General features: G+C 46.8%; 1 protein-coding gene across 5 annotated transcripts; it reads right to left on the bottom strand.

Moving 5' to 3' along the window:
• On the bottom strand, positions 1 to 9,519 carry LOC135544337 (period circadian protein homolog 1-like). Of its 5 annotated transcripts, none has more exons than XM_064971874.1 (17): positions 9,332 to 9,519; positions 7,656 to 8,287; positions 7,270 to 7,523; positions 7,039 to 7,160; positions 6,713 to 6,914; positions 6,220 to 6,600; positions 5,951 to 6,104; positions 5,569 to 5,797; positions 5,285 to 5,399; positions 4,865 to 5,134; positions 4,608 to 4,766; positions 4,192 to 4,500; positions 2,934 to 4,054; positions 2,651 to 2,831; positions 1,920 to 2,097; positions 1,534 to 1,684; positions 1 to 1,367 (listed from the first exon to the last, which is right to left on the bottom strand). In XM_064971874.1, exons 2-17 carry the CDS (start codon positions 7,982 to 7,984, stop codon positions 1,050 to 1,052), a joined length of 4,473 nt encoding a protein of 1,490 aa, XP_064827946.1. In that variant the 5' UTR covers positions 7,985 to 8,287; positions 9,332 to 9,519; the 3' UTR covers positions 1 to 1,049. The 5 variants fall into 5 exon arrangements, 4 of the variants coding, with proteins under 4 accessions (XP_064827946.1, XP_064827948.1, XP_064827947.1 ...); XM_064971876.1 differs by having other exon boundaries at positions 2,001 to 2,097; XM_064971875.1 differs by having other exon boundaries at positions 7,270 to 7,490.
• Positions 9,520 to 9,821: the final 302 nt, after the last annotated feature.

Raw genomic sequence — 9,821 nt, 5'->3', positions numbered from 1 at the left:
TTATATTTCATTTTTTTATATTACATAACAAAATCCTCCAAAGAGATGTAATAATAGAGACTATCAAATCATTTTATTTACACTAATGAAATGGAGAAATAGTGGGGGAATAAGAGGCAGCAGAACATATTGGCATTCACCAACTCTGTATGATCAAGGCCTGCTCTTGTAAAGCTCAGTCAGCCCCTGCTCCTTTCCTCCCCACGCTCTCACATCACTGTATGGTCCAATCAACAAGACTGGCTCCATCGGGTCTGTTACCATGGGAACACCCATCTCTACTCCTGACAAATCAAAGATACCTTTTTGTACAGAAATACCCATAACGATGCAAACAAATAACATGGTCTTTAGAAAATGTGTATTTCTCTGGAGGAGACAAAATAGTCAGGATGTTTGCCCAATAATGCTTAAAACGTGACATCTTGTTACAAGCATTGCAGTGTAAAATTATATTACAATAAAATGAACCATTCAGAACATTACATTACAGCCCACAAAAAAACTGTAGTATGCCTGCTCTTGGTTGGTATACTGTAATAAACACTGTACAATAACTGAAATTACTTTGAAAATATTAAAAAGAATTCTACCAAATATATTTTTCAACATGAATTTTGGATTTCATTTTTTTACGACTGATTTGACATAATTTTCCAATATGGACATTGGGACTATTAAATTACATTGCGTTGATACACGCAATAAATTGTAAACTACCAAATTGTCACTACAGGGGAGAAAAACCCCAAAGCAGTGAATTACAAATGGAACATGTCTTCAGTCCAGCGGACCAGGCACCAAACATGCCAATTAAATATTTACCAAGGGCTTCTCTTTCCAGTTGACATTTGTAGCTCAATGTATATTGCATCTAAGAAGGTGTAAATATTTGATGTATTTCATTTTCCATGTGTTTAGACAGGAACAGGTATTCTTTGACTCCTTATTTTCACTTCTTTGTTCCAACACAACACATTAACTGTGAGCTTGGCCCCCCGTTTGTCCCAATGCATTGTGGTTTAGAGTCATTGGCCATATAGAAGTCCTCAGTTGCCGTTTACAGCCACAGAGTCCCCTTTCTCTGTTACAGATGATGATGATGTTACCTCCAACTCCTTCACTCTGGTGTCCTTACAGTTTCCTTCCTGCTCCCCTTGCCTCTCAGCCTCACCCCCTTTAGTCTCTGTCTGGGGGGCTTGTGGTGGAGAGATGGAAGTGTCTGTTACCGTGGTAACATGTGTCTCTGTGTGCGCGGTAGCCTCTTCCTGTAGCTGGAGGACCCCAGTCAGATCCATGTCCTGCAGCTCCACATCAAAGGTCCGGGGGGCGGAGGTAGCTGGAGGAGAACCGCACCCGGTACAAGTCTAAACACAAGCAAAAGGGACAAGAGATGAATAAACACATCTTTTACAAGTACATTCTTTTTTGTATTACTCTCCACTGTCATCTATACTGATTCCTGTGAATCTTTGGGGTCAGAGAGACAGGGTGTAGCTACTAGCTCCAGTATGTGTCTGTGTGCTGACTTACAGGGTTGTTGATGGCCTGTGGCAGGCGTCCGGTGCCCATCCAGGGGTGGACCTGGATCAGCTCCCTCTTCTGCTCCTCAGTGAAGTGCGGCTGCTGTTTCTGCACCGCCCTCAGTACCATACGATCTTGCCTTAGAACAGTCTCCCTGTCCCTGTAAAATCATACACATGTCCATAGATAAGCCATAGTCTAAAATGTTGTTAGCAGCATAATGGTGTGTGGAGAGCTTCTATTTTTCAGTCTGCATTAATAAATAATATACAAATATACTACTTGCATTCCATGCACATCAATCATAAATACAATTAAATAGTTGTAGCATTAATTACTAATCATGACGGGTTAAGGTTATGACTACAGTTGCCATGACTACGACGATTTCTTACTTGGTGGGCATTTGGTACGTCATCATAACCTTGTCATCTGTGTTGGCCATGAGGAGCCAGATAGGGTTCTGAAGGACATACTTCATGAGCTGGGCCTCTTCAGCCCCGCCTGCTGCCTGCTTATGGTCGTTCTCCGATGAGTCAACGCTGCCAAAGTACTTGCTGGTGTTGCTGCTTCCTGTGGTTGAAAAAGAAACATGTTCAGTTATGTTCTGAAACTATCAGCCATTATATACAAATATCCTTGACCATCACAGTGCTAAGAAAAAAAAATCTGGCCGGTGTTAAAACCTCTTTAAGGATCAATTTTCGCTGAAAATGACCTACCCAAATCTAACTGCCTGTATCTCAGGCCCTGAAGCAAGGATATGCATATTATTGATACCATTTGAAAGGAAACACTAAAAAGTTTGTGGACATTTTCAAATAATGTAGGAGAATAACACATTAGATCTGGTAAAAGATAATACAAAGAAAAAAACATGTTCTCATTATCAAATTCATAATTGTGTTCTCCTCAAACAATAGCATGTTATTCTTTCACTGTAATAGCTACTGTAAATCAGACAGTGAAGTTAGATTAACAAGAATTGAAGCTTTCTGACAACATCAGATGTCTATGTCCTGGGAAATGTTCTTGTTACTTACAACCTCATGCTAATCACATTAGCCTACGTTAACTCAACCGTCCCGCGGGGGACTGACCGATCCTGTAGAGGTTTTAAACTCACTTGTGTCACTCCCTGAGGTGCTGCATCCATTAGAGCCAGAGGACCCGGAGCCAGAGGACCCGGAGCCAGAGGACCCGGAGCGAGAGGCAGCCGAGCCGGTGCCTGAGCAGGCGTCCTCTTGCAGCAGAAGGTCCAGCAGGTCACTGGAGGTGGACATGGCGTCCTGGTTATCAACATCAGCCTGGAGGAAGGGAACACAGGAGAGACAGCGGTTAATGACAAGAACTCACTAGACTCAAAACCTTTTCAGAATTACATTTTGTTTAAATAGTTTAAAACCCACATTATCGTACTCTTTGGCATCACCCTTCATGTTGCTGTTGCGGTTAACAGAGCCTTGACCTCCGACCTGAGATGACGAGCCAGGTGGGGGTGGGGTCTGCTGCGCCCCTGTTGACATGCCCTCCTGCCTGTTGCCTGGCAACTCCTCCAGCTGTAGCAAGTTGAGGGGGGAGGAGCATCGTGACTGGAAGAGGGGCGAGTTGGTCCCCTCCAGGGGGGATTGGCATGTGGACTGAGGGGTGCTGGAGCGGGAGTTGCCACGTGGGACAAAAGTGGGATCAATCCTGGGTAAGGCAAAGCAAGGAAGCCCGGGCACCGGAATGGGATTTGGGAAAGGTAATGTTGGGTTGGGATTGTGAAAATGTTGTGGGATCATCGACAAAGCAGGATTGACCTGTAATGCAGGATTGACCTGTGACGGGTTGTGTTGAGCTAGAGGCATGCCATTCATCTGCATCACAGAAGGGTTGAATTGAGCCAAGACAGGATTGAGTTGTGGTAGTGGGATAGCCTGGTTGAACTGCGGTAGTGCCTGGTTAAGTTGTGCCATACCAGGGATACTGGGGTTAAGGTGAGGCATGGCTGTGTTATACTGAGGCATGGCTGTATTGAGCTGGTTGAGCTGTGGTACACCTCCATTGAGTTGAGGGAACATGTAGTTGGGCAGAACAACCATCATCAGGGGAGCCATTGGCATGGAAATCTGATTGGCATGCAGGGGGTACTGGAGGCCTGGCTGGGGGCTGGGGTAACCCATCTGCATGGCATTGGGGTTCACCCCGGTGTGGGCCAGGAGTTGTTGTTGTTGCACGTTGGGGTAGGGGGGGAAGAAGGGCAGGACTCCTGGAGGGTACTGGGACACGGCAGGAGGGAGGCTGGCCACAGAGGTGGGCCAGGAAGAGGACGAGGTCAGAGGTCCCTGTCTCATTAGGGGTTGACCCATGGGGAACATGGGGCCTTGGTGCCCCTGCCCTTCCCTTCTGGAACTTCTGTTCATCCCTGAGCCTGTCTTGGGACGGCCCCCGTGCTGGGAGCCCTCCTGCTGGTGCTTCGGCTTCTTGGCCCCCCGGCCCCTCCTCCGTCCGTTACCACCTGCTGGGTAGTCCTTTGAGGTGTGCACTCCTGACACACACACACACACACACACACACACACACACACACACACAGGTGAGCTGCATGGAAAAACAATGGATTCTCATCCACATCATCTTTCAGACACAATAGAAACTAAATCTCCACTTGAAGTGTCCATCTTACCTTTGGGTGTGGTGGTGTGTCCTCTCAGAGGAGGACCGGGGTCCAGCATGCGGAGCTGTCCCAGGTCCCTGAACCGGCTCAGGAACACCTGTTCCTCCTGCTGGGTGTGGGCAGACAGCACCTCCTTGGTCAGACCCAGGCTGCCTGAGCATCCAGCCGACCTGCGGCTATCCCTCTCAGGCTGGGCAGGGCTGGGTGTTGCTGGGCTGGGAAAGGTTGAGGGACGGGGGGTCACTGCCGTGGTGATGGCATTGTTAATGGCTGGGGCGGTGGTGGTGGGTGGTGTCTCCTCCATCATCATGATAATATCTGCAGGGAATAAGGTTGACAATATATTTGAGACTAGAGAGAAGAGACAGAGGGAGGTAAAGAACAGCCAGTCAGATATCCAGTCAGATAACAGGGATGTGTCCTACCTGACTCTGGGGGCTTCTTGTCCCCTACATGGACGATGGTGCTGCTGAAGCTGCATTGGGACGTGAGAGAGACCACACTTTCAGCCTTGCAGTGCAGCGCCAGAGGACTCATCTGTGGCCCCCCTTTAGACCCTTCCTTACCCCGTGACCCTTCGAGATCTGTAGAGAAACACAGATATTTGGTCCAAAATACCTGCAGACCTTAAAAGAGGCATAAAAATACATAACAGGATTTCAATTGGATCTGTATTGTATACCTTTAGCTGTTCCAGACAACTCCCTCTGCTTGTCATCGTCTGACGTTGATGATGTGGTGCAGGAGGAGGAGCCACATTTCCGCTTCACTGTGTTGGGGACGTTGCAGCTCTCCAGGTAGCGTACGATGCTGTCCAGACAGTTGATCTGCTGGTAGGAGTAGTTGGCTGACGGATCTTTCCTTGACTGCACGGAGGCCAGGGTTTTAGTTGGCCCCAGAGTGCCAATAGGTCCCAAGTCTTTGTTTAAATTCTCTGGCGTCACGAGGTCTCCTGAGAAGAGGAAAGGGAAGTACTGTTAGAATTTCATTTTCATCTCGACCCTTGTGGGTATACTTTTGTAATGAAAACGTTCCAGACATTTTAGAGCACACCGTGACAAGACATTTTACTACAAATATGACTACAAAGTCAAGTGTTCACCAGCGCTGGCGTGTTTGCGGAGCGGTGGGCGGTTGCGGGACTCGATGAAGACCTGCTGACCATTGGTCTTCACCATGTGGACGTCCTTACACATCTGCTGGAATGTCATCTGCTGCTGTAGGACAGATAAGAGAGGGTAAAGAGTTAGACGATGACACCTCAACTTTCTTCTGAGTCAATTCCACCAATTAAAATAATGTAGTTTGTTACTATTTTGTAACCACAAGTTATAAAGTACCTTGTTAAAATCTGCGTAAAACATCTGTGATTGTATTAGTACTCACTGGTCTCTGGATGATCCCCTTAGTGGAGGGGCTGCTGCTGCCTGAGGAGCCCGGGCTGGGCCTGTGTGGCTGGGATCCATGGGAGCTGCAGTAGCCCTGGGAGACACCACTGTGGACAGGCTGCACCAGCACACGGTGGATTTGCTCACTGAGCCTGGGGATCTCTGGAGACATGGCCCGCACCTCCACCTCCATACTAGGGGTAAACACATCTTCGTTCAGGGGACTCCTGCAGATGAGGGGAGAAGGACAAGGAAATGGGGTTTAGAACAATGCAATATGTACTGCTTGATAGCTACACAAACAGGCTACAGTTCAGTTAAAATGTGGCTATTGCAAGCTTGTGAAGGTCATTGACGTAGCAGAGAAGTGGACTACTCACGTTCTGACTTTGTGTCGACCCACGATGAAGGCCACTTTGCGGCTCCAGGGGTTGACGAAGGAGGACCAGCTGGTATCTATGGTGAGATACTCCCCGTTCCGGGCACACATACGCAGGGGCGAGTGTTCAAAGGGCTGCCCCGCTGACTGGAGAACTGAGCAGAGAACCAAAGATGTTAAAACTATTACTACATAACCAGTCATCTATTTGCTGGTTTCTAAATCCTTACACAATATATAAAGGCATGACTGTTGGACAGGAGTACTCACTCTTCTTGTGTATGGCCACCATGACAGGCCTGTCATCAGGGTGGAGGTACATGAGGACAGGAGTCCCAACCAGGTCCTGGGGCAGGTAGCCTAGCAACGGCACAGCTCTTTCATCCACTTCCTGAAAGAGACAGCCGGGGGTGTGGCTAGTGGTAAAAATCCTCTTGTCCGCTGGGATGCGGGGAGCTTCGTATCCTGAGTGCACCTTCTCAGCGATGAGCAGGCAGCAGGGCTGTGGCTGGGACATGTCGGAGTCCCGTAGGGTTAGCTGGTAGGGGGTCATACGGAAGGGGTAGTACTGCACTTCCCCCTCACTGTCCCTTCCACTACTGATACGGCAGAACATCGATTTCTCCTGGGTGCAGTCCACAGGGGAGGTCACTGAGCGAGATCGGGGGGGGGTACATTAACATCACATAGACATGCAAAAATGTGATCATCCATTTCCATTTGATTTCAGAGCTAAATTAAAGGACTTCTGTAGGAGACTTACTGGAACCAGTACAGGAGGCCCAGGGGGGCAGGCGGCAGGGAGCAGTGCTGCTGTAGAAAGTGCTGACGTCCTGGGGGGCCAACAGCTTAGAGAAGAGTGTCCCCTGGAGTCGATTAGGCTTAGTGCGCAGCATGGGAGAGGCCTGGGGGGAGATGTACACCAACTTCCCAGAGAGGAAGGACACTCCCACTGAGAACGTGTCCTGTACAGGAGAGAGAAGAAACAAGGGAGGTTAGAACAATGGTTTGTTGGGTTTAAAAGCTTTTAGTCTTAAACAGAGCTGTTGGTCTGGTTCTAGTAGATGAAGATTGTGCTCTAGTTCCTACCGTGTTCTGGAGTGTGTATTCAGAAGTAATGTTGTCCAGTTCCTCTGTGGTGAAGGCAGAGAGGTCCAGACTGCAACCGTGGCTCTCTTCCACACTCCACTGGTGATAATACTCCTGATTCGCTAAACACACACGTATAAATAGTATATCGATAGTAAGCTTGCTATTTCATGCTAAAGCCACACATACAGTACATCTAGCAAAAGGCAGGCTCAAAAAGCAGCATCTTACCTCGGACTTGTTTGACACAGTTGAGAGCATACTGCAGGGAGGCCAGGGTGCTGGAGCGGCCTTTCGCCCAGTGGTCTGCAGGCATGCGGATCTTTAGCTCCTTCAGAGCCTTGAGCAGCTCTCTCTGGGTCTGCAGCCGGGCTGGCTGGTCACTGCTGCATCCGCTGGTGGACGGGTGGTCCTGTTCCGAGCTGCCACTCAGCAGGCTGTAGACCATAGAGCTGTTGGGAGGGGAAGAGCTGTGGGAGTTGGCGCTGACAGGGGCAAAATAACATGTTATTACCACCGCTGAGCAGACACTTTTATAGTATTATAAGCGGTGTCTACTGCCTACCATCTGAAAATGGTTGTGGTGTTTCAAATATGAATTCTGTTAAATGTGTTACCTTTTGCTCTCTGTTGTCTCCATGGCAGAGTCTTTCCCGTTATGGGAGCTGCTGCAGGTTGATGTCTCACGTCCCATGTGACCTTCCACCTCTCTTTCGGCTGAGTCGTTCCCACTCGAGTGGGCATCGGTGTCATCAGAGTTTGAGGACTTGGGGGAGGACTTGCCCCCAGACCGAGTTCTCTTTCCATTGGAGCTACCAGAGCTGCCAGTCTGACTCAGTCCAGACTCAGGGGACTGGCAGCCTGCCTTCAGTCCCACCACATTTTCTTCTACACCTACTCCACTAGTGTCATTTACAGAAGTGGTATATGCATTCTCATCACTCATAATAACCAGTATGAGTGATTTACTATTGCTGTTTGACAAAAATGATATGTCAAAACAAAGAACTGTGACATTAATACTGCTACTAGGTGGGTCTACTAGACTTAGATAGAGTCATGGTTTGGTCAAGTAAAAATGAGCCAGAAGATAAACTACTGTGTCTCATTGATCTTGAGATAGAATTTACAAAAAAATACAAAGCTTATGAATCTGATAAGCCAATTGAAGAGAAGATGGGTGAAACCTTGATCCGTTTGCTCTTCCTCATGTGCACAGTCAGTGTGCGAAATGGTTTTGACAGAATACCTGATGGAAGAAACAATTCCCAATTTATGAGTGGTGAGTAACATAACATCAGTCATACATCTGTGTAAAGACAGTGTTAAATCTCATCTGCAATTAAACATTCATATAATGACACTGCTGTAAAAGTTAGTGTTCACCCAAACTACAAATGTACATAACTAAATGGCTTGATTTTAAATCATCTAAGGTCATATAAGCATCCAAGTAAGGACTTTCTTAGTAAGGATTTAACTAATTGCAAAAATAATCACGTTAGGCTCTAAACATACTCAAAAAGTTGTACATAGCCTAATGTCAATCTATTAAGACATTCAAATAATATAGCTAGCTAGGGGAACTATCCCTTTTCCAACAACCTCACATTAATTTTTGGGGGCTCAAAAAACTAGCTCTCCATATATTCCATTGACCATAATAAATCATTTCATCACTTCGAAGAACAGTTAACCGAATATATCAGGTGACATAGGGGTAAACGAACTTCACAGCCCATTTCACTATCTGGCATGTCTTGAGGGTTTTACTGTAAGTAGCAGGAAGACACCGTTGGGAGATATTATTGTTGACGACAGAAGACAACGTGGGCAGGATGACCCCGGTGGGGGATGTTTGTGTTGACGACAGCGAAGGCAACGTGCCTCAACTCGACTGGCTATGGCACGACCCGCATGCGCTCATGCATTTATTCTACCTGACACAAGGCTGGCAAAAGATGGGTCTCACTTGTAGGGAACACGAATTGACCAAAACAACATTACATTGTACCTCGATATCTAACCGTATATTGAAATGTGTATCGATATACAACATAAATCCCTTTAACGTGTCAGTACTCTTGCCAGCATGCCACAACAATGTTAGCTACACTAGCCAATGTCAATGCTGTTGCAGATAGCTTGATCATATATATATTTTTGCTAGCTAAATTAGCTATGTAGGAACTATTTCTTGTACTACTAATAATATAGCTAGCAAAGTAGCGTTGTTTTTTTTACCAGTTACTTAGCTAGGTAGCAAGGTTTTGATCAAAGTTGACATTCTCACCTTTTTCCATGAAGAAAAAGTAGGCTCCGTGGTATTTTTTGTTTTAATGTCTTCAACAATGTATTCTGTAAAGTTAGGCTTAAAATTATTGAAATTGCAGAAACCTAGAATGACATCTTTTGCGAAACAACTTAATGTGGATCGCCTATAACTACACAGAATGTGTAGAGAACTGCACATTCGCTTTATATGACTGGGAGGGAACACGGAAAATAACACGTGCTTGCTCCCATGTGTTGCAGTGATTGGTCCTCAACTAACACTGACTCCGCCCTAGTGCAGTGTCCCAGGTCTGGCGAATGCATTCATTGGTTGAGTAGGGCGGTGTCCTGGCTGCACGGGGCTCTGCTATGCTTTTCTATCACGTTGCCCCAGCGGTGCCCTGTCGGTTCCAAAAGCATGCTTGAACGTTTGTTGGCAACGTGCCTCCATCAATACTCTGAATTGGCGACATTTCCTCACCCCATCCTTTCCTTGTGTACTTTACTTA

Source organism: Oncorhynchus masou, chromosome 8 (genome assembly GCF_036934945.1).
Source record: "Oncorhynchus masou masou isolate Uvic2021 chromosome 8, UVic_Omas_1.1, whole genome shotgun sequence".
NCBI classification, from domain to species: domain Eukaryota; kingdom Metazoa; phylum Chordata; class Actinopteri; order Salmoniformes; family Salmonidae; genus Oncorhynchus; species Oncorhynchus masou.
The sequence above is the reverse complement of the archived record's forward strand: the minus strand, read 5'-3'. Positions and strand labels throughout refer to the sequence as shown.

Bases quoted from the DNA above. Each gene is read 5' to 3' on its own strand.
- LOC135544337 (XM_064971874.1), bottom strand. From the start codon at position 7,984: ATGAGTGATGAGAATGCATATACCACTTCTGTAAATGACACTAGTGGA. The intron at 6,105-6,219 runs GTGAGTACTCCT...TTCTCTGCTCAG, and splicing joins GGTGGCCATACACAAGAAGA to TTCTCCAGTCAGCGGGGCAG. The intron at 4,501-4,607 runs GTAGGACACATC...TATTCCCTGCAG, and splicing joins CAAGAAGCCCCCAGAGTCAG to ATATTATCATGATGATGGAG.